The sequence below is a fragment of the Electrophorus electricus genome, chromosome 16, assembly GCF_013358815.1.
Source record: "Electrophorus electricus isolate fEleEle1 chromosome 16, fEleEle1.pri, whole genome shotgun sequence".
In the NCBI taxonomy this organism is placed as follows: domain Eukaryota; kingdom Metazoa; phylum Chordata; class Actinopteri; order Gymnotiformes; family Gymnotidae; genus Electrophorus; species Electrophorus electricus.
The window spans coordinates 14,185,393-14,208,793 of record NC_049550.1 but is presented as its reverse complement, the minus strand read 5'-3'; the positions used below and the strand labels follow the sequence as shown (position 1 = coordinate 14,208,793).

Here is a 23,401-nt window from a genome sequence, read left to right as displayed (position 1 = left end):
CAGACAGTAAAAAGAGACACTTTGAAAACAAATAAACTTCACAGTTTATTCAACACGATCGTATTTCTCATAAGCATGTGTGTTACGTGTACAACAGCAGAGGCAATGTCTCGTAAGTAAAGTAATAAATGTTCGCCATACGCAAGCACAACTCCTCCCGAGAAATGGGCAACAGTTAGGGAGCAAACGGGGTGTCGGCGAGGAAAATCAGAACAGCTGGTGGTATTGGTAACACGTCCAAAAACCACACGACCCATTATGGTTTCAAATTAGTGTCAACACCAGCACAGATAATAAACTTAAACGTCTCTTCTGCAATTTAAAGTGCTACCTACATTAAGTTTCTCCTAAAATACCTTACATACTAAAACACGATAAAGGCTACTCAAAACTCTAATCACGAAATAGCTACCAAACGCTTAAAAAAAATCATTTTGCTTTCAGCGAAATAGAAAATTCAATTTGAACGGAAATTATGCTATTCAAGCGCAATGTTTAAAATAATATAACCGTGTGTAGACAGTACAGCATTTCGTCTTAAAGTGCACATAAACACGTCCCTGAATAGCAAAAACGGGTTAAAAATAACATATAAATAAATAAATAGCGGCGGGGGGAATCCATATCAAAACTATGAATGTTTAACATTTACAAAAGCAATCTTGTGGGCATAATAATAATAATATAAATTATATAAAATAAAAGGCTAAAAGCAAAAGACTCAAGGGTTCTAAAAAAGTTCATCACAATTTTGTTTTCATCTTTGTTAATAACTATTTTTAACTACTCAGTCAACTCACCATATAGCCTAAGCAATAAGCCATTACAAAATACAAAAAAAAAAAAATTTTTCTTCCTGTCAATATAAATTATTATTTAAGTATTACTGAATACTTATTATTAAAGTATTGCAGTGCTTTGTAGGAAAGAGAAGACAGGCTAGTTACTAATGACTGGCTAGTTGATAATAATAATAATACAGTACCTGTTTCAGAGTTATCTTGTCACTATAGGTGATTAAAAGTGACTTTGAACAACTAGTGCAAAATCAGTGTGTGACCCCCACCATATCTCAGGTTTAGTTTTTAGTCTATAAATTATTAAAATATCACAATAAAACTTGGACACAGCTTCACGAGTACTGGTGTATGTTTGTTCGCTCGCCATGGACACTGGACCCATGCTGTGTGCCCTTCGACCCTGTGACATCATCTAAAGGCATTTTGACCAAATGACAACTGGGCTGTGTTGCTGCGGTTGTGGTTTTCACCACAAATTTCTTCTGGTATAGTTCGGGGGAGCCGTAGGGATCTGTAAGACAGTGAGAAAGACAAAGCACGGTAAGGTTTGTGTGCATTTAGTTTGCGTGTGCAGCTGTATGTGTGCGTCGTGCACACTCACCGTGCCCCCGTTCATCAGCAGGGCCATCTCAGTGGGCTGGTACACATGGCTTCTGAATGGAAGTGTGGGCCGTATTACTCCAGTATGGTAGCCCCCAGCCTGTACAGCTATACACACACACACACACACACACACACACACACACAATGTGCTATGAATGTACATTCAAATGTCTTCAATGCAGTCAAAAGTAAATGCCATTGACATGCTCAGTTGCCACAATAATATCAAGTGTACATCTCTACAAATAGCCAGACACAGTAAACACACCCATATCTGTACCTGTGCTATGTTCCTCTATGGAAAAAGCCTGCCTTTCTGAGTAGGCTGCTCTGGTATTGGTTGGTGCCTCGTCGTCATGGTAACCCTGTGATGTCAGAGGTTTCCGGGCATCGTAGTAATCCTGCCCCGCCTCCTCGCTCCTCTGATTGGCTTGCCGCAGGCACAGGTGGGCTTCCGGTATAGCATGGAACAACAGCAGCATCCATCCCTCCGTCACCAGGGCGACCGCCAGCGCTGGCTCATCCCAGCCTGTCACAGCAGTCGCCACGGCGGCATCACCGTAGAGATAGAACCCGAGCCAGCCAGCCCAGATGAGAAGGGAGGTGAGGCAGCAGAGGAAAAGCCAGACAGCGTTGCACCTCCACCTGCGCCTCTTGCTGCCGGCGCTGCTACTGGCCTCATCCCGGCCACGCCCGACACACAGCACCACCCCCAGCGAGGTCGCCGTGGCAACCAGCAGCAGGCTCAGGGCATAGCCGCTGGCTAGCGCGAAGTCCAGCGGGGGGTAATCACAGGCGGCGTGACCCTCGCGGGCCACTGTCAGCAGCAGCCACTCGGCGTTGATCACACCCTGCACCAGCGTGAGGGCGAGCGCCAGCCCAGAAAGCGAGCTCCCGGCGGGGCCGCGGCCGCCTGCCACCAGCCTGCGCAGGCGCACGGCCTGCACCAGCAGGCAGGAGAAGCACAGCGCAAACAGTGCCCCCCAGAGGGCACGGCGTGCCACGCACAACGCCTCCCCGCGCCCCACCACGAAGGCCAGGGACAGGCCGAACAGGCTGGCCGTGCCCAGCAGCAGCAGGAGCAGGGGTCCCACGCCGCTGCGGCCCCCTGCCTCCGTCACCATCTTCAGCCTGGCGAGGAGCACCGCGGCCAGCCCCAAGGATGACACAGCACCGCCACACGCGAGGGCCTCGAGGACCACGCCCCACGCTGACTCCAGGTCGCACAGCACCCAGTAGGGGCGGGCCACGCCAGAGCCACACCCTCGAGGAGGGGGTGGGACTTCCTCGTGAGTTATGCCCTCAGAAGAGCTGGAGACAGTCAAAGAGAGGAGCAGGAGAAGGTGGAGGGCAGGTCTTACCACCATGGCTGCAGGCGATGAAAACTGGGAATGTAAAAAAGAGCAAGAAACAGCCCTTAAATTTCTAGACAATTAAAGGTGTCTGATGTTTTATCGGATTGCTGTTTGACATTTAGTAATAATCCTGCTGGTTTAACCTTTAACTGTGTACACAATGCCTTCTCAAGGTGTATGTGCCCTATCCTCCCCTCTTGAGCGCCGAGTGGACTGATGATGTCATGCTTTTGTTTTGTCTCTCGCATTGTGAAGCTTCCCAGCCATACCAGGCCAAATCAGTTCCTATAGCAACCAGAGACACGCGTGGGATGGCCTGCATGGAAGTGAGTTGAGTTTATATAAGGAGCGATCACTGTGACAACCAGCTGACACGCACGCACACACACACACACACACACACACACAGACACACACACACACACACACACACACACACACACACAAAGACACGCACGCACACACGCGCGCGATCGCGCGCGCACACACACACACACACTCACACACACACACACACACACACACACACACACACACACACACACACACACACACACACTCACACACACACGCACAAATGCGCACTCAGTGAATAATCAGCCAGCATAGCAGTACTCATGCTTCTGGAATTAACAGTTTATAGCACTTGTGAAATGGTTTGCGTCATTTCTCTACCAAGATACTGCAGTCTTTATTCGGTATTTAAGTATGGATGGTCAAGAGATCGAGAAAACCTAGAGCGAAATGTCTCACCTTGTAATGTAGAAATTACCTGTACACGCACTGAAACGTACCCAAATTCCTTTCTCGTTGAAAAAACGCTTTGTCGCGTGTGTTATCCGCACATATCTAGCGCGCAAAGTTAGAGACGCCTCCCAATAAGCACCCGAACAGTTGGTTCAGATCTGCGAACGCCGCTTGTCATTTAGCTCCTGAAACTGTGCGCTCGGTGCCCAGCGTGCACGCGCTGGAAGGACGTTATCGACCGTCTTTCCCTCGAAGAAAGTCTTCGCCAAACAATCACCTCGCTGTTTGGAAGTGAGAGGCAATGTAACGGTATCGACGTCGCTTCTTGACGTGCGGAAGGTAGATTTTTATCATCTACGCTCGACATTCCATCCAGAAAGGGCTGCAGCGATGCTGCTTCTCTCTCTCTCTCTCTCTTTCTCTCTCTCTCCACACCTTCAAAACCATAAATATCTGTCTCTGAAACCGTCAGTGGTCGCTGCGTAGCACACACGCACGCACCAGAGCGCTGCCCATTGTCCGGTATGTCTCCGTTACAGTTACTATCGAGAGGTAAGAATAACGAGACTGGAGACGGATGACTTGCTGATGAACTTCCGTTTCAGATTCTATCAGTCATTCGGTGGTCTTACGCCCTTAGAGACCCTTAGAGACCACATTGCGACCCTAATTCCACACACACACACACACACACACACACACACACACAAAATAACATACCTGCAGGTGTGTATCCACGTGGGATGTCTTAGAGTGGATTATGTAATTTTAGCAAAGAATGTGTATGTAGATTTATTCTTTTAAGTAGCCTGAAACTAATAACCTCATTCTTTCGCTCTCTCCTCTCGCTTCTCTCCTCGGGTCATGTGACCCAGAGAGCCGTTACCTATTCTTTAACAAGTTATAATACTTTGCCCCGCACCACTCTTGCGATTTATTGTATCGGTGCGTCTCGTAGCCTGTATGTCAGTTAGGCTTCAGTTTTAGTGCAGAGGGAACAATCCACAGTCAGTGATTCGCATCACGCACGTCAGTGCAGATTAGGTGCTGACCAGTTACGCTGATCCCAGCACAGCTGTTAAAAACTCCGTTTAGCGCCCGCTCACCCTGCTTGGATTTTCCTGCTCGTAAGAAGATTACCTGCGCTTGCTGTGCGAAGAACTCTGTGCCGCTCCTGAAGTACGACAGCGTCCTCCGCCAGTCCCGCACTGCGCACTCGTCTCTCCACCTGCACGTGGGAGCGGACGCACGTGCTCTCCGGGAGCAGGAGCGGCAGCCGCGAGGCTCCCTCCATGTCCATAGATATATTTTTTTACATACTTTGTGTGTGTGTGTGTGTGTGTGTGTGTGTGTGTGTAAGGGCGAAGGACACTCAGAAGACACTCTACATGCTTATTTATTTGCTATCCTCGTTTACCTTCAGACCTCACTTTCGATACTAATAGAGAAATGGCTAAAAATTAATACAAAGTATGTGGTTGCTTTTGTGTGTGTGTGTGTGAGAGAGATGTGGCAGGACCCGTGTCATAAACCTGAGATTTTATGGTTGTAGTATAAAAAAAAAAACCCGGATGTGATGCACAGTAACTGATATTTGACTGCCCGTGTGTAATAAAACACCTCCACGTCGTTCCCAGCTTACAGAGAAGCCTGGTCAGCAGCGTCAGTGCCCTGACCTCTGCACAGGCCCCACGTGGCGCAGCTAATTAGGGTCTCCACGAGCGTGTCGTGGCAGCAAGGCAGTGTCCTTGTCCGGAGCGCCGCCTGGTGGCCGAGCCCGCTTCTGCTCCGAGGCAGCTGTCTGGGTAGCACCTGCGCGCTTCTGCGATAAAACTGTCCTGTCCGGAGGGCGTCTGCGTGCCTTGTCTCGTCCAGACTTGAAGGTAACATCACGCGTCCTCGGCGAATTCAAAAACTGTTGAACCCATTTTGAGTTTTCAACTGTTTTGACAGTTTTTCACTTTTCTGGACAGTTGGTGTTCGTACATTCCTAGACGTTGTCCGTGTTTTTAACCTAATAAAAGGTCACCTAACAGGCATGTCACAATGTTGTGCAGTTTTCGACAGCCTGCACAGAAGGAAGCATTTTAAGGTTTTAATGCGACACACAGACTCACTGACGCTGAACTTTTGTCTTCGCCCGATCGAGTGAGATTGTTCGTGGGACAGAATCACTGCTGTGGAGTACTCTGGACAGTAGCCTATATCTGTTTTGTGGGCACACATGGCATTGGTAAGGTCACAGCTTTGAATGTCACAACATCTCAACATCACTAGGCTTGACCACGGCTCTACTCTCAGCACTACTCTTACCAGGCTCATCAGCGTAGCATGTATACTGCCCCCTGGTGGATCAGTACCAAAATAACAGTTCTCCTCATTCCTTTCTTTGTGAAAAAGAATATCCACATTCCCGATTAAACAATATCTGAAAACTTAAAACTACGCCCGTGAACAACTGCTTCTTTGATCTCAAAGTTACACGGCTTCTCACAACTATAAACATAAGGTGATTATTGCGGGGTTGCATAAACTAAATGAATGCTAAGCGTATACTAATAGAGAATAATGCGCAGAATGGAATAGGACTAATGCTTGAATTAATAAAATAATTACTGTATGTCCAGACATAGACGTGCATATGTGCGATTGTGCAAGAAGACACGTGTACGCGACAGTTAGACAGCGGCGACGGTTGAGATGGAACAGTACAAAAGCAGAAGTGGCGCAAGGCGAGAAAACTATAACTGTCTGTTGCAAAGTTGTGCTTTAGATCTCACTCGCACCACGTCTCCGTTGCAGTCGTGAAAGCGCCTTGTCGTGTCGCCCCCTGCAGGGCGCTTCTGCAGTCCCGTCCCGTTCCCCGGGCCTGACTCATAGTCCCGCACAAGGCTGCCACTATTGTCCTGTTGAGAAAGAAGCTTGGTTGTAATGTGGCCGCACTGACAGTGACTCTGGGCACAGAGAAGTCTTCACACGTGGAGCTAGACTTGCGACAGAAACCACAGTAAACCCTTCAACAACCCTCACCGGTTATTGGCCGGAAACAAGAAATCGCATTTATTATTATTGGCCATCAATAAGGTGTGAATTTGGGAAAAAAAATGACAGTTACCAGGACGTAGATGGTTAGAGTCAAATGCTGCCAATCGTTTTCCACTAAAATCCATTAAAACGGAAACAATGTGTCAGACAATCGCCACAGTGCAGTTAACCAGTTTTGATTCATGGTATATATTTTTTTAGATCACTAGATGGCGCTCAATCATAACTGATATCTGACGGTTTTCGTAGGAAATATAACGTATTTACAATAAACCCGAGTTACTGCTGGCCTCGCTTAGGAATCTGAACGATTAACTCTTAAGATTTTAGCATACCAATGTGCTGACTTAGGTCACGGCCGGTTTAATCTTTTAGGCTATATCTTGAGTCTAGTGTAGGGCATAGTTTGGAATTTACCATTAGTTGTTTTCCATTTAGCATTTAATCAGATAACAAAATGTATTAAATCAGTGTGGCCTGCTAGGAAATGTGGTTCACAAATGAAAGCTGAAGCAAGATACACAAAACATGGACTAAGTAGATGACAAACTATATAAAACTGCTTACCCACGCGTGTCAGAAACAACATCTTATTTCTAGCTGCCATTTGCTAGGCTAGAGTTTCGTCTATAGTTAAGGCTAAGTTTTGTTCCTCGTCCCCGGTTCCTTCTTCTGCTGTGAAACAGATTTCCGAGCAAAAGCATGTTGGCATGAACCTAAAAAAAAGGTCACAAGAGGCCCACTGTAACACAATGTCAAGGCGTCTTTAACACAGCAGCGTGTAAGGATGTTTGTCACTGGAGCATACCAAACTATCTGGTTTTTACCTTTCTGCATTCCACTCACCTTTTTATGTTCAGTTTCTAGCAAAAGCAAAATTTTCAGCTTGATTTGACGACGTATGTAAATCCCAAAATGTCTGATAAACTAGACATTGGGGTGGATACCGGGGTGGACATCACAGGCCCTGTTGCCTGTATAGACATAAGAAATAATGAGGACATTTGTTATTTGTCCTGCTCCAGGTTTTCGTCTTCATTTAGTAATGAGATGTAATCTGGAGAACAGCTGTGAAATCTGCCTGCCTGTCCTGTCTGTTATTGAGTCTGTACTTTAAGATGGAGGTGCAGCAGCACAGTTATGGTGGAGGTGTCTTGTGAAGATGAAGGCGCAGACAGAAGCTGAAGGCCAAAGCAGACGTCGAGACGTTGGGACACCCGCTCCGTCAGCTACACCACTAGCATGACGGAGGGAAATGCTACACTGGCTCAAGTATCTGGCGAGGAGTGGTCATGTTGTGACAGACAGTGCAGATATATATACTGGGAGTGACTCACCTATGAAGGCACCTAGAAGAGATGTAGCAGCTGGGAGGTTCTAACAGGGTGGATGCTTTATGCTGCTGGTTGGTAGATGAACAGTTTAGCATGCGTGTGTGTGTGTGTGTGTGTGTGTGTGTGTGTGTGTGTGTGTAGTTTTTCTCATGAGTTCAAGTTCTATGTTCATATCAACATTTCTTCACACATACCCCATTGAAGAGGCTTCTGAACCTCACAAATTTTAATCTCTCTCCCTCTGACACACACACACACACACACACACACACACACACACACACACACACACACACACAATTTCAGTTTTTCAATGACTGAATGGTATAGGGAGTATAAATCCCTATAGAGAAGGCAGAAAAAAGCTCCAAAAATGTTCAATATTCAATGGAGATGGGGAAGCCTCTTTATTACAGTAAATATTACACTTTCAAGTATTTGATTCAAAATAGAATAATCTAGAACATCATGTGAGTGTTACACCCTCCCCCCAGGTCCAGTGTAGTTCAGCAGTTAATCCTAATTCATTCATGAAGTCTTTGTTGTGCATATTATCTGTAATATTAGATAGTTACAATTTGCTGAATGATTTACTGAATTTACTGAATGATCAAAACATTTTGATGGATTAACCAATGATTTATTAACCAGAATAAAACTATATAAAATATAATGTCAGAAAATTTATACTAAAAAATCCTAAATATTTTCCGGCAGTTTGATAGGCTGGTTATTGTAGTCTTTTGATGTCTAATATCATTAAATTTGAAATTAACAAAAGTTATGTGTTTATTTATGTATGTTTATTTTGAAACTGACACCACTCGTAATTCTGACTGCACAAACATAAAAATTTAATTCCACTCATAATCATAGACATTACTAAATAAATGTATATAGAATTTGATGCCGTTTCTTGAATATGATGAGAATGGGAGCTATTCCCGGTTGAGTACATAAAGACACCTTCTGTTCAGACTAGATATAATATAGTGTGTTGCGCTCTGATACATATTCCACGCTTAACTACACTTTTATTAACTGCTCATTTTCATAGGTTATTACAAGACCCCTACACCTCAATTGTTTAGTGCAATTCTGCATGCTTGTAATCACAGCTGGAGTCATGCAGGCTCTTTGGGTTCTTCAGGTTCTCCCGCAATTCCTCACCCAGAACAGAATCAGAAATATCGCTGGTATACTGCAAAGAGACATCATAGTAAAAGCAGAGTCAGTGTGTGTGTGTGTGTGTGTGTGTGGGGGGGGGGGTGCATAGGCATATGGTGTGTATTAGAGATCTTCAAAATGTAATTTCCCACCCAAACATGGCAGCAATCTGAAATCAAGAACATTTCTAAAGAACAACCTGACCAGGTGAATTAAATAATAAACTGATACTACTAGGAAGTTCTGGATTGATAGTACTGTATACTAAAGTTCTAAATTGGTAGTACAAGTTCCTGAAAGCGCTGAGATTATACTACTGGACACTGGCCTGTGGTCTGTGACACAACACTCAACACTCAAACAAACAACTGGAATAGTACTCACCCACAGTGTTCGCAGCCGGGGCTTGGTACATAGTGATTCCGGGCTGTACCATGGGCTGGATTACAGTGGGCATGACCTGTGGCTGGACCACCGTAACAGCGGGCTGTACCGCGGGCTGGATTACAGTAGGCATGGCCTGTGGCTGGACGATTACTCTGCTCTGAGACGTAGTTTGGATTATTGTGGGCGGTGGTTTTGCCTGCACCACCGTTGCATTTGGTGTCTGGATTACGGTAGGCGTGGCTGAGTGTTGGATTATGGTAGGCTGGGGCCTGTGTTGGACTATCGTAGCCCCAGGCTGGGTTACTGTGACCGCAGGCTGGGTCACTGTGTAGTATGGGTTGTACATTGCCTTGGATACACCTGTGTGGACAAAAATAAAAAGGTCAACACTGAAAGCCTTGGTGGTAAGCGCATTTAGTTGTACATGCTGGTTTTAGACTCGACAAGTTTTAGACTCAAAATGTAGCAGTAAATCTACTCGTGTTTCTGCTCTCCCTCTCATATATACCACATACGTTCATATTTCAAGCATTAGTATGGAATATTGTGCGTTTTCCCCTCGTTGCTCTACAGTGGACTACGGACGGCTTTGTGTTCTGGTGGCTGGTGTGAGCACCTGCTGTGACGTCCGCTGTGGAGCTCAGTGGCTGAAGGTGCGATCGTGGCCGGCCGAGCAGTAGCGGGGGCACTCTCCAAACTGCAGAAGACAAAACACAGATGATTCTTTCATTTTCTTTCTTTGTTTCTTCTTTATTTTATTCATTTCTGTCTGTGGTTTCCAGACTGCAGACATTAGTGGTGGGATAACACTGTTGTATAGCACCACTAGAGCAGAGAGACAGCTTGCTATTAAAGAAAAACTAGGCATAAATCATTATATTTAAACGTGATCAACCAGTTGTCATTATCTGTCAAGCATATATTATACATTTCTATAAGAGTATTTTGGTAAATGTATCCTGAGCTGAAGAACTGCTCTCAGGTGAATCTTAACATTCACCTGTGAAGGAGAATGTGGATCTTAACATTCTTAACATTGACCTGTGAAGAAAAATGTGTACTGAAGAATGTATGTGAAGGAGATTGCGTGTGTGATGGAGAATGCATGTGAAGGGCAATGCTGTACAACAGCTTTGTCTTTCATTTCTGTATCACAATGACGTAGTCTTTCAACAAATTACAGCCCAAACAGTCAAAACATAAATGGAAATCCTGCCTAGCCTCTTTCAACCAGTCTCCTACACACACTACTGTGTAACCGTACTGGTGAAGTTTGCATGTCCCACAGAAATAGTGCAGCCTCGTGCATTTCAATCAGTCAACAAAACCTTACCCATCAGAAACTACTTACAGAGTGCCCTGACAACATTGTAGACATTTTGAATGTCTTGTTCAACAACAATAACACAAGGTCGTTCTGCTAGCATTGACATGTTCATTGAGAAAAATATTTACTTTTGAGACACAAACTAAGGATTCTGAGAGTGTTATGGGATTTTGTGGTGCTGTTTGTTCTGAGAAATACACTTTTTATTTTATAAAGGTTAACGATTTGAAAAATGAACCAAAGCAGCTGACAAAAACTGTAAATTATTTGTTAGTTTCAATTATGATACAACTCTCTCAGAGGCAGGGAGAGCGAGAATATTAATACTAATTAAAAAACCTTAAACAAGCCAGTCAACAAAGCATTTTATTTCAATAGCTGTGATGATTGGATTTAGAATTTATCAACAGTCATATCTAAAATATCTTGAATAATTTCAAGAATAATCAGAGTTCATTCCATTTACAAGGTAGAAAAGTGTTAACAGTGGCAGAATAAACACATAAAACACACACACACTTACCTGAGCTTTGCGATTTGAGTGGTGTATGTGGGGATAGCAGTACTTCTCTTCTCACAGCTACCAAGAGACTGTAAGTGAACACAGGAAATATCATATGAAATGTGTCAAAGGCAAACAGAATTTTCTGAACAGCATTCCAGGACAGGTTTCCAAGTGCGTTTAGACAAGGAAATGCATACCACAAGAACCCTGAACTGAGGACAAAACACCCCGTTAAAATAAAAGTCCTTCGCTGCCAAATCCCGTCGGTGGGCTTTACTTCAACATTATCATGCTGGGTGTAGTGGCCTTACTGGTGGGTGTAGCCTGGTTGGTGTGCAGTGATGGATGGATGGATGGATGGATGGATGGATGGATGGATGGATGGATGGATGGATGAGTGTCCAGAGGAGGTGCAGGATAAGGAGCAGCAGGTATTTTCGCTATGGTCTAAGGACTGTGGTCAGTTTTCACTATGTTCAAAAGACCAGCCACACACACACACACACACACACGCTGTACTGATATTGTGAAAAGAGGGTGCGTGAGTGGAACTCAGGAGGGGACCCAGGCCTCGTGGAGCAGCGTTCTCTCCGTGGTCAGCCTACTGAAGGGCAGAAAAGAGGACACCCTTGTCGGTGTCTGTGCTTGACCAGTTGTCTTATTCACAGGAATATGAGTTGAAAATGTATTTGAATTGTGCTGGTATGTGCTTTTCTGAAAATCATGGTTTCATGGTGCTTTTTCGTCTATCACCTTACAATCTTTCTACTTCGATATGTGAATGACGAGCTGAGAATCAGAGAACATTAAAAAAGCAGGATAATGAAAAAGTATCCAACTGTAATAAGCATCTCAAATTCTAATTTGATTAATAATTTATTAGTAATCCAGTAATCACACCTGAAAAAAGTTTTTATTTTTCAGTTCAATTCATTAAAATACTGCAGTCAAAGTACTTTGTCAAAGCAGTGAACAGCATTAGATAACCCCCCCCCACACACACACACACAAGCACGCACGCGGTGAGACGATGAAGAGATCTTGCACTTCTTCCTCTAGGTGCTACCACACAGACTGTAAATGAACCCCCTCACACTTACTTATGTCAAAAAGAAAGAGACAGAGAAAAGTGTGAGAGAGAAAGAAAGAGAATAAGAAATCTGCAAACGTAACAGGAAGAGGAGAGCGAAGAGGAGCGAGAGAAGAGACATGGATTTTGTGCCTGTTGTTGCTCTCAGTACTAGGTGTTCAAACAGAGTGGAGTTACAGTGAAACGCGTTCCCTTCCTCGCCTGTATTCTTACGCAACAAACTACATTCTTAAAATACGTCTTCTTCTCCCTCTTTTTATTCTTATTAGTAGCAAGTTAATTCAAAAAAGTTAACAAAGATAATAACATCATTACGTATTTAGTTAAACTTTAAACTCTAAATATAGTCCGATATGAGAACATTAATCAGTGTTCCGCTGTCTCTTTGCTCCTCAATGTTCCATTGTTCACAAAAGTATTGAATGCTGACAATTCACGAGATATTTCACAAGGACCATGTGATATACCTGATATGAAGATATCAGATCTGGCTTAATCACTGGCTTAGTTTGCCTTCAACTAGATGATGTTATTCTTTTACCTCAAATACAGTTATACCATCTCCTTTAGAAAAACACAGGAGAGCAAGGCCAATTGGATTACTGCTTTATTTACACACCATTTACGTTGATAAACATGTGTGTTCTGCTCAAAGGACAGGAGAGAGGCACAGGTATGCTCGTTACTAAAGCTTGCATTCTAAGCTGGTGTTCTTTGAAAAGATCAAGACATGTTTCCGGAAAGAGTTCTGGAATACTGTACATTCCTAAAGTCATTTTACAGGTTTGGTAAGTAATCTTCCAGCATACATGCACATCAATATCAATGTGTCAAGACAAGCTTTTCCAAATAAAGCAACAACAAAAAAGATATCTAGCTATACTGAACAGAGAGAATGCCTAGCTTTGAAAATGAATGTTTTATAGCTATAACTATATTTCTGATATAACTGTTGATCTCTTTGAAACAGCCTCGATGGCTCGGTATTCTTGTGGCGCTCCTGGTTTCGCAGGTGTGGAGCGTGTCACATGCGTTTGTGAATGTGCAGAACTTGTCTGCACAGAGGACACCGATGCTCCACGTCGTTGCAGGAATGCACACAGAAAGGAATCAGACAGAACGGCCATATTCTGGGGAGGGACAAGACGTACCAAAATATAATAAACAATCTATACACAATTTCAGTCATGCTGCACAGGTAGTGTCAGGAGTCCTGCCCCATGTGGTTTAGCATGGGTAGCACTCATTCAGACATGGGACTGAACCCTGCTCCTCCCACAGATGAAGCACCACCCTTATCCATTATACTATACCAACCCCTGCATTTAATATATAAAGTGTGTGTGTGTGTGTGTGTGTGTGTGTGTGTGTGTGTGTGTGTGTGTGTGTGTGTGTGTGTGTGTGTGTGTGTGTGTGTGTGTGTGTGTGTGTGTGTGTGTGTGTGTGTGTGTGTGTGGTAGCTCACAAGAACACGAAGAGAGAAGCAAATATAATCCAGGTGAGGAGTCCAGGGACCGGCTTTGTTACCGTGAGGATGTGCTGCTGGCAGTAAGTACACTGCATCTGTACAGGTACATCACGTGGTGTCACAACCACTGCATGCACACACACACACACACACACACACAGACACACACGCTTTTAATATTGAGAATAAAGGGTTGTGTTAGCAGAAGACAGCAAGTGAGTAAAGTGAACGTCCTACACATCTTGTGCAACAACTAAAACTGAACTTGAGTAATGATAAAACTTCACAGTATGTGTGCAGTATGACCACAGTATGACCAGCTCATCCTCATTTAATGCACGGACCCACTCCACCTGCGCTTCACCTTTTCGTGGTTAATTCCGTGCTGAGCAGACTAATTAACAAGGGGGGTTATGATGGAAATTGACATATTATGGTTTGTCGTTGCTGATTATGAAACCTGTACGAGCTGTTCGGTACGTTGAGGCTGTTAATCAACTCACCTACGGGCTTCACCACTGTTACCGGCTGCTGCATGGGCTGCATGATCACCGGAGCAGGTGCAGGCTGCACCACCGTTACTTCTGGCTGCATGGGCTGCATGATCACCGGAGCAGGTGCAGGCTGCACCACCGTTACTTCTGGCTGCATGGACTGCATGATCACCGGAGCAGGTGCAGGCTGCACCACCGTTACTTCTGGCTGCATGGGCTGCATGATCACCGGAGCAGGTGCAGGCTGCACCACCGTTACTTCTGGCTGCATGGGCTGCATGATCACCGGAGCAGGTGCAGGCTGCACCACCGTTACTTCTGGCTGCATCATCACTGAGGCAGGCTGGAACGCAGGCTGCATGAAGACAGGACCCTGCTGGACCACGCTTATCTCCGGCTGGTACATGGGTTCAGCAAGTGACACTGTGGAAGAGGAAGGACCGTATACCCATCACGCATGCATGCACGCACAGAGCCATTTTCAAAAGCACATAACAGCAGCAAAAAAGGACTGTATGAGTCGTAATATCTGATGGTGGGATTGGGCCCCGAGTGAGTTGGTACATGTGGGTCATTTCGTGGTCATTTTCAGAGTCCAGACCTCTTCACTCCTCATATTGCAGACCAAAATGAACAGTTCTCACAGGAAGGTCCCTTCCCAGCAACTTCAGTCACGACAGGGCTAGGCTCTAATTATCGGACGTTATCAGACATGCGCACCTGCTGGATTGGTATAGGCGTACGCCTCAGCGGAGTCGAATACTGTGAAATCTGAGTATCCTAACTCAGCAACAGGGTACGGTGGAGGAGGAATCTTTTCCATGAATGAGACCTATGAGACAGGAAGGTCAGGAAATAGGCCCAGGAAACAGGCCGGGTGAGATGTGTGCGGATTTGATTTACTCATCTACCCCATCTCTCTCTCTCTCACTTGTTCTCTGACTCGCTTTCTGTCAGATATGGAGGTAAGACTGTATCTTAAACATGCTGCCCAGCAAGTCTGGGGAGATCTTTGTAGTGTCATGTGTCTACGCAGATATGTGTGAGTAACAGTGATGCACAGAATATCTGTCTTTAGGATTTTTGCCACTTAGTTTTCTGTACTAGTACACGTTTTCTGTTCAGGAATGTGTGCGCACCAGTGTTATTATAGTTTTGAAATTTTCATTAGTTGTTGTTTTTATTTAGTTTGTTTATTTCAGTTTAGTTTTAGTTCATTTTAGTCATTTTAGATTTAGTTCCTCAGATGTCAGTCCGTACCCTGTAGGACTCGTAGAGATATCGCCTCTCCTCAGCCTTTAATAATCCACATCTATAACACCGCCATAAATGTCTTAGCTAAAACATGAACGCTAACGTTTTTCTGCATAATTCTATTTTGCTTTTGTTTGTGTTGCAGTGAATATTATGATTTTTATTTAGTTTTATATTTGATTTAGTTTTTATATTAAAAAAACCCTATTTTTATATTTTTTTATTTCAGTTAACAAGTACATTTAATCACTGCTTGTTTTCATGTTCATGATAGTTGTCATTAAAGATAGTAAGCCTAGTTACACACACACACACACACGCACACACACACACACACACACACACACACTCACAGACACACACACACACACACACACACACACACACTCACACTGACACACACACACACTCACACACACACACACTCACACACACACACACACACACACACACACACACACACACACACACACTCACACACACACACACACACACACACACACGCACTAATATTAATATCTGTGGGTAAACTGTACTGTATCTAAACCTACACATAACCATAACCTTAACTTCAATAACCCAAAAAATATCATTGGTCTCCATTAGAATGACATAAATTTTCTGTCTTACACACACACACACACACACACACACACACACACACACACACACACACACACACTCACACACACATACACTCACACACACACACACACACACACACACACACACTTATATACCTGTGTTTTTTGTCCTTTGTGAAAATTTGTGGAGGTTTGAGCATACAAAATCTTGATCGAGTGCTACTGTTCAATAGGTCAGATGTATCTCATACGGCAGACTGTCAGAGAACAATTAAAAAGAACAGAGAGAGAGAGAGAGCAAGAGAGAGAGAGAGGGAGGGAGAGAGAGAGAGAGAGAAAAAGAGAGAGAGAGTCAAAGACTGATGGAGACTACGACACCAGTAAGCACCTCAAGAGGTAAAGTTGCATTGTAATCATGTTTATCTGTAAAATTCATGACACCTACAAGCAAAGAAACTACCACCTAATGATTTGAATAATGCTAAACATATAGACATTTATAAACATTTATAAATTCAATTAAAAAAAATAAATTTGTAAATACTATTAATACATCAGTTGCTTATAATAATACATCAGAAATATGAAATACCTGCACACACTTATCCATACATATACGGCAATTTTTTAAAATGCTATTTTTAATTTCTTGCAAGTAATTAAATAATCTTGAGCTACATGATTTTGAACCTACCTGAAAACTTATGAAATGGCACTGTTGACATTTGTCGGCACAGCTGTACTAGTGGAAGAGGTACCACTTTCAGCCGTCTTTTTCCAGCAGGTCAAGTGATGAGCCACAGGAATGTTACGGGACAGGCTCCGCCAGCTCCATGTGGGCGCGGAGTCACTGCTGACATGTGGTGAGCACACATGGACCGCAGAAGAGGTCGGAACAGTAGTGTTTATGTTACTACGGTTACTAACATGGGTGAAATGTAATTACATTAAATTCAGGGTAACACTTAAAATTGTTCAATATTTACTATACAATGTTTCAAATAATACATTAGCTATCAGCATCACTATTAATATAATTAACACAGCTTGCAGAACAGTAACAGGTCTCGCCGAACTCCTAATAATCTCTGCGAAACTCTCTACTTCCATCACAACAATGAACGCATGCTGCAAATGGTATAATTCACTCACACAGTAACACACAGAGTTCAACAGTAAATACATACAAGCATTCACAAACCAGTCACAGGCAAAACACTAACTAACACTAACATGTGTTGTTTCTTACCTATGTACAGTGATAAAAGACATGTAATGTATCCTCACTACAATTACAGTAAAATCAGTACACACACACACACACACACACACACAAACACATGCACACACACGCACACATGGTCCAACAATGTGAACCGCAAGAATGAGAAAACATCTTCGCTGTAAGTGCAGTCATTTTATTGGGTGTCATACAATACAGCAAGGTAACACGTTCATTCTCAAAAACAAAATATACTAAAAACCAAAAATACTAAAAACAAATGACAAATAATATTTCCCCTGTCAATGCAGTGACATTGATTCAGCCCTGGCAGTCCGATGCTCTGAGTGCCCTAAACCTCTCAGTTATAACATCTAAACATGCCGTCGGATCATAGGACGGTTGTCAGTGAAGGTGCTTCGATACACACGTCTGGCCACCAGAGGGCGCCTTCTAGCGGATCTCACACCCTTGCAGCTCATCTACATCTCTGATAGCTTCCGGGACTTCGGAACCTTTGCGAAATACTGCCAGCGGTCTCTGTGCGTTACTTTTTTTGTGGATTTTGGATTCGTGTCTAACCCTTTTGTACTGGTGCCTGTCTCTGATCCTTGTTTTCTCTGACCCTCACACGCCTAACCTGACATTCCTGCCTCTGGCCCTTGGTTTGTTTGTTCATAAAGTTCCCTGTATATGGATCCCTCGTCTGTGTCCGAGTTTAATTCGTTACAACGGTGATATGCTTTCTGTGTCCAGAAAGGAATGCCTAGAAATTCAGGACAGAAATTTAGAAACACCAGCTCCAGTTTAGACTTTTACATGCTGACCATTTCTCTCACCTTACCAAGAAAACACGTAACTACAGCAGACATCATTTAGGTCAAATTAATTACATTTACCCTCCAATTATTAACATGTTCTGGCAGTCAGACAACACTATGTACACTGTCGAGATGGCATCAAAGCTAAAATTATTTCCGGAAAAAATATTTAGTAGCCTAACAAAAGACCTAACAAAAAAGGAGGACTTGTCTTTTTTGAGTGTAAATACCTCAGGGTGCAAATACCTCAGGGTGCAAATACCTCAGGGTGCAAATACCTCAGGGTGCAAATACCTCAGGGTGCAAATACCTCAGGGGATCTGGTGGTGTGGTAAAATTAATCAGACAACCTGCCAGGCCCCTGTCAGGCAGACTCACCACTATGGCAATTTGTGTGAAGGGCATGTTGATTTCCGGTAGGCTGAACAATTTTTCCATCTCTCTCTCTCTCTCTCTCTCTCTCTCTCTCTCTCTCTCTCTCTCTCTCTCTCTCTGCAGATGTCAGCTAACAGTTGGAGCATGTCTGACAGTAGATAATGACATGATGTATGTGTGGCTGTGGGCAACATTACCTGCTGGCCCCTTAAGGAGTTGCTGTGTGCTGAACTAGATTCTGGCTAGTGCAGCATGTGAGAAAGCAGAGTAAGCGTGGCCTTCAAACCGGCCGAACGATCCGAACGATCCGTGTCTGTTGCGGTGGTGCTCCCAGCAGCTCCTGTTTTAGCTGGATAATCCAAACCTACATTCTTACGGGGATGTGCTTATAAAGGGCAGCAATTGAATTACAAACATTTTTCTGAAAAAAGATTACCCCAGTATCAAACACCAGTCTGAGTTTTGACTTTTGATCAAGTCTCATCCATGTTTGTAACAGGATGACATGTACTCACATGATGACATGATTATGTGTGCACACATAGCTATATGATGACATGTACTCGCATGACTATATGATGATAATGATCAAGTACGACTATCTTCATGTCTCATGAAAGAAAAGCACCAAGACTACTCCCTGGCCAAGTTCCCACATGGTGGAATGAACTTGCACTGGGTGTCCTGTCAGCAGAGTCCCTTGAGTCTTCAAACACAGGCTCATCTATTTGTGGAATATTTAAATGACCATTGATCCTAGTATTAAGTTATTGAAACTTTAACACTTATTGTCTGGTATTGTTTGTTCTTGCACTCATCGTTGTCTGAGAGTTTATGTTTATTTTGCACTTCAGCATTGATTTCTGTATTTCAGCAGTGTTTGAACTCAACAGTGTCTTGGACTCTAACCTGCTGTACTGGCTAGAATACATTCTATGACAAAAACACTTTTGTATAGGAGTGTGTGCTAAATGCTGAAAATGGAAATGGAAATGGAAATGATTGTAATTTGAGTCGTTTGATGGTATAATATAAGATTTATAGCACGAACTTGACCCGTGAAACAAAGCAAGCATTCCAAACCTGTGTTGATTTAAGGTCTTCTGAAATACTCATGCTGTGTTCCGACAGCTATATGGTGTAATCACCAGAGTCCAAGACAGGCAGTTAATCTTTTAAAGGTTCAAGAGTGAAAACACTCAGTTTTGGAGGATTAGGCTTACGTAATTTCATTTATTACCTATGAAACTTCATTTCTTTGAAGCAAAATCTAGTGAACCTTGTTGAATTCTATAGTTCAGAGTTTGAAGAGTCTCATTCATGTCTGAAGACGGTAGGGAACAGAAATAAATACCTAATTTAAAGAACAGGCAGCAAGACGCACTATTGTATGAATAAGAGCCCATCGTTCATAGTTCATGAAGGACTCTGGAGCGTTCAAGGTCTCTTGAGTGGAGCTATTTCATATGCATCTATACATGTGAACACTGTTGCTATTTCATATGCATCTATACATGTGAACACTGTTGCTATTTCGTATGCATCTATACATGTGAACACTGTTGCTATTTCATATGCATCTATATGAACACTGTTGCTATTTCATATGCATCTATACATGTGAACACTGTTGCTATTTCATATGCATCTATACATGTGAACACTGTTGCTATTTCATATGCATCTATACATGTGAACACTGTTGCTATTTCGTATGCATCTATACATGTGAACACTGTTGCTATTTCATATGCATCTATATGAACACTGTTGCTATTTCATATGCATCTATACATGTGAACACTGTTGCTATTTCATATGCATCTATACATGTGAACACTGTTGCTATTTCATATGCATCTATACATGTGAACACTGTTGCTATTTCATATGCATCTATACATGTAAACACTGTTGCTATTTCATATGCATCTATACATGTGAACACTGTTGCTATTTCATATGCATCTATACATGTGAACACTGTTGCTATTTCATATGCATCTATACATGTAAACACTGTTGCTATTTCATATGCATCTATACATGTGAACACTGTTGCTATTTCATATGCATCTATATGAACACTGTTGCTATTTCATATGCATCTTTACATGTGAACACTGTTGCTATTTCATATGCATCTTTACATGTGAACACTGTTGCTATTTCATATGCATCTATACATGAGAAGAACACTTGTCTGTATGTGTATGTGTTTTTGGGGTAATGCAGATAAGGTGTCTCACTAAGAAACAAAAGGACTGATGAACAGGTGAGCAGCTCAGTGACGTGTGGTTACCATGATGCACTAATATACTTACCTGTCTTACTTGCCCTTTGGCTTCTGGTTACAGGAGGAGGAAGAGCCTGGATTACAGGATTTGCCATCTGAACTGTGGGCTGGAATAGACCAGCCCATAGACCAACTCAAAGACCAGCCCAAAGACCAACTCAAAGACCAGCCAAAAGAACAGCCCAAAGACCAAGTCAAAGGCCAACCATAAGACTGGCCCAAAGACCAACTCACAGACCAGCCCAAAGACCAACTCAAAGATCAACCCTAAGACCAGCCCAAAGACCGGACCAAAGACCTACTTAAAGACAAACCCTAAGACCATCTCAAAGACCAACGCAAGGCAATATGACTGAAGCAGCATGTGAGTGGAGCTTGGCAGAGTTCAGACCTGTTGTTCTTATCAATGGCACGTGATGTCCCTCTATGGCAGAGCAAACGGTTCAGTTCAGGTCCACCTCTACTGTCCTGACCAGCAACGCTGATCCTTAGTGTTAAGTGACTGCCTCTCTTACATACATACATGCTTGTTTGTGTGTGAGGGTATCAGCATGAACAAAAGTGCAAAACCTCTCCTCTTGCTTCCAGGTGCAAACGCTACAGAGCGTTTCTCTCTGAATCACTGCTAGGTCATTAAACCAAATTAAAAATGTCATTTGTCATGTAGAACATGAAGACAGACAGATGTGTTTGAGAAAGTAAAGACAGAAAGTAAGACAGTTTTAGCTGTCTCTGATCTCTGTCCTTGCTGTGTACCACAGCCTTGTACGGGCTCTGCTGGCTCCTCTTCCTTCGTGACTACTGTCTTTTCGTCTGTTACTGTCCCTACTGCAACCAGCCCCTTAAACTCCCAGCACAACGTTGCTGTATTTAGACCCCGTCGCTTCCTTTGACACCCTGCAAGGCGAAATGCCACCTGCTCTCCTGCTTGTATCGTATCTCACATCAGCTGCTTGCTGTCTGGAAGGGAAAAGTCTCTCCCCGTGATCTAGCGTAGGGACTGATGCAGACTCTCTGAACGCCCTGTCTGGTGCACATCACTCAAGTAACACTGCAGTGACACCACCTCTGACTTCCGCACAAAAGTCCTCTCTCCCCGTTAACACGTCTTCGAATGTGAGCGGTCTTCTTATGTTGAGGACACGTCCAGCTTTATCCCTTCATTTATCTACCTGCTATGCTATTAAATCTTATTTCTGACGCACTCACATCAAGCTGGCTTTCACTGGACTCAAACAAATGTACATTTTTCTGTATGACACACATGACAAACCTTTCCTAGTAATCAGCTGATCATCAGCGTGGGAAGGAAATGGGTGTGGTAAGGAAAACCGTTGCTATGGGGCTGGGATACAGGTGGATGTGAGATGGTAACGGGACTGGCACTCATTGGATCAAGATTAAGGCAGAAATACAAGGAATTTGGGAAATAGTGAAGGGATCTGCCCCCAGCAGGACACACACCAGTTCTCGGTGATTAGACAAATGAACTCAAAATGTTTTTTCCCCAGAAAGAATATGATGCAAAGATAGATGTGCTTAAGAACGTAAAATGTATTTATAGATGTATTTTATTTTTTCTAGAAATGCCACACATGGACAGATGTGTTATACAGAGGAAGAGGAAGAGGAAGAGGAAGAAGAAGACAAAAATGAGGACATGGAGAAAACAAAGAAGGGGACCAGGCAACAGACGTTGATACATTTCTCATAACATTAGGGCCACTACGGTGATGCCATACATCATGTCCTGATGATGAAGGAGGCTGGGCAGAGTCTTCAGTGCGTCTTCAGTGTGCTGCACGAGACTGTACCTGCGAAATCACGGCACATTATCCTGCATCACTGTACAATGAGGTCATCGCTGAATGCAACAAAACAGATGTAGAGCTGTAAAGCACGTGGAATAAAGTTGTTACGGCACAGTACTTGTTACAGTAGCCGTACTGTGTACTGTATGACAGCACAGCATGTAGGAAAAAAGCCAAGCCAATGAAATCATATTCTTGCTTTTTATACAGAACTGTCAGACATCTTTCTCAGGGTGGAGGGCAGAGTCTTTTCACCCATGAACAGGAGCTTCACCAGCTTCAAGAACAAGTCATTCGCAGATCCCACAGCATTCCATTACGTCAACCATTACGGAATATTGACACTCGCACCCGCATCTTGCGCAAACACCATCTCACCATTTGACGGAAACAGCGTTTGAGTCAAAGACCTAAAATAGTCATGTGCAAGTAAGTGTCAGTGCACTACATTATACTGTAACACAAACGTGGACAAAACTGTAGATTGTGTCCTGTTGGTACAACATAGATACATTCAGACAAAGCAGTAGGTGACCTGGGCAGGCGCCCCTGTTCTGGGGCCAGGCCGTGTCTGTGTGGACACCTTCCTTGTCTGTAGCTTGTAGCTTTGACTGAATGTACCATAGCACCCGCCCCACCATTCTTGTGTGAATACACAGACATTGTATTCCCGTGTTTTGAGTTACATCATGGTCCTAGCATTCTGATCCAGAGAG

The 23,401-nt window shown here is 43.5% G+C and overlaps 3 protein-coding genes across 9 annotated transcripts; all 3 read right to left on the bottom strand.

Annotated features, from left to right (window-relative positions):
* Positions 1–32: 32 nt before the first annotated feature.
* Positions 33–4,722, bottom strand: gprc5bb (G protein-coupled receptor, class C, group 5, member Bb). Of its 7 annotated transcripts, none has more exons than XM_035534630.1 (5): positions 3,512–4,037; positions 2,902–3,074; positions 1,684–2,788; positions 1,402–1,508; positions 33–1,311 (listed from the first exon to the last, which is right to left on the bottom strand). In XM_035534630.1, the coding sequence occupies exons 2-5, from the start codon at positions 3,004–3,006 to the stop codon at positions 1,267–1,269; spliced, it is 1,362 nt and encodes a 453-aa protein (XP_035390523.1). In that variant the 5' UTR covers positions 3,007–3,074; positions 3,512–4,037; the 3' UTR covers positions 33–1,266. The 7 variants fall into 7 exon arrangements, with proteins under 7 accessions (XP_035390523.1, XP_035390524.1, XP_035390525.1 ...); XM_035534631.1 differs by having other exon boundaries at positions 2,902–3,043; XM_035534632.1 differs by having other exon boundaries at positions 3,553–4,037.
* Positions 4,723–8,293: 3,571 nt separating this feature from the next.
* LOC113591204 (cytadherence high molecular weight protein 3-like) lies at positions 8,294–11,451 on the bottom strand. The gene is made up of 4 exons (XM_035535033.1): positions 11,289–11,451; positions 10,055–10,135; positions 9,436–9,798; positions 8,294–9,085 (listed from the first exon to the last, which is right to left on the bottom strand). Exons 1-4 carry the CDS (start codon positions 11,380–11,382, stop codon positions 9,066–9,068), a joined length of 558 nt encoding a protein of 185 aa, XP_035390926.1. The 5' UTR covers positions 11,383–11,451; the 3' UTR covers positions 8,294–9,065.
* Positions 11,452–13,304: 1,853 nt separating this feature from the next.
* On the bottom strand, positions 13,305–15,145 carry LOC113591192 (lipopolysaccharide-induced tumor necrosis factor-alpha factor homolog). Its single transcript, XM_035534698.1, has 4 exons — positions 15,043–15,145; positions 14,332–14,745; positions 13,826–13,955; positions 13,305–13,490 (listed from the first exon to the last, which is right to left on the bottom strand). Exons 1-4 carry the CDS (start codon positions 15,143–15,145, stop codon positions 13,385–13,387), a joined length of 753 nt encoding a protein of 250 aa, XP_035390591.1. The 3' UTR covers positions 13,305–13,384.
* Between the last annotated feature and the right edge of the window lie 8,256 nt (positions 15,146–23,401).

Coding starts and splice junctions, on each gene's coding strand:
- gprc5bb (XM_035534630.1), bottom strand. CDS start 3,006: ATGCGAGAGACAAAACAAAAGCATGACATCATCAGTCCACTCGGCGCT. Junction 2,789..2,901: donor CATTGTGTACACAGTTAAAG/GTTAAACCAGCA, acceptor TTACATTCCCAG/TTTTCATCGCCTGCAGCCAT. Junction 1,312..1,401: donor TGCTGATGAACGGGGGCACG/GTGAGTGTGCAC, acceptor ACTGTCTTACAG/ATCCCTACGGCTCCCCCGAA.
- LOC113591204 (XM_035535033.1), bottom strand. CDS start 11,382: ATGATATTTCCTGTGTTCACTTACAGTCTCTTGGTAGCTGTGAGAAGA. Junction 9,799..10,054: donor CACAGCGGACGTCACAGCAG/GTGCTCACACCA, acceptor TTGTCCACACAG/GTGTATCCAAGGCAATGTAC. Junction 9,086..9,435: donor CCCGGCTGCGAACACTGTGG/GTGAGTACTATT, acceptor GTCTCTTTGCAG/TATACCAGCGATATTTCTGA.
- LOC113591192 (XM_035534698.1), bottom strand. CDS start 15,145: ATGGAAAAGATTCCTCCTCCACCGTACCCTGTTGCTGAGTTAGGATAC. Junction 14,746..15,042: donor CGCCTATACCAATCCAGCAG/GTGCGCATGTCT, acceptor CCTCTTCCACAG/TGTCACTTGCTGAACCCATG. Junction 13,956..14,331: donor AACAGTGGTGAAGCCCGTAG/GTGAGTTGATTA, acceptor GTGTGCATGCAG/TGGTTGTGACACCACGTGAT.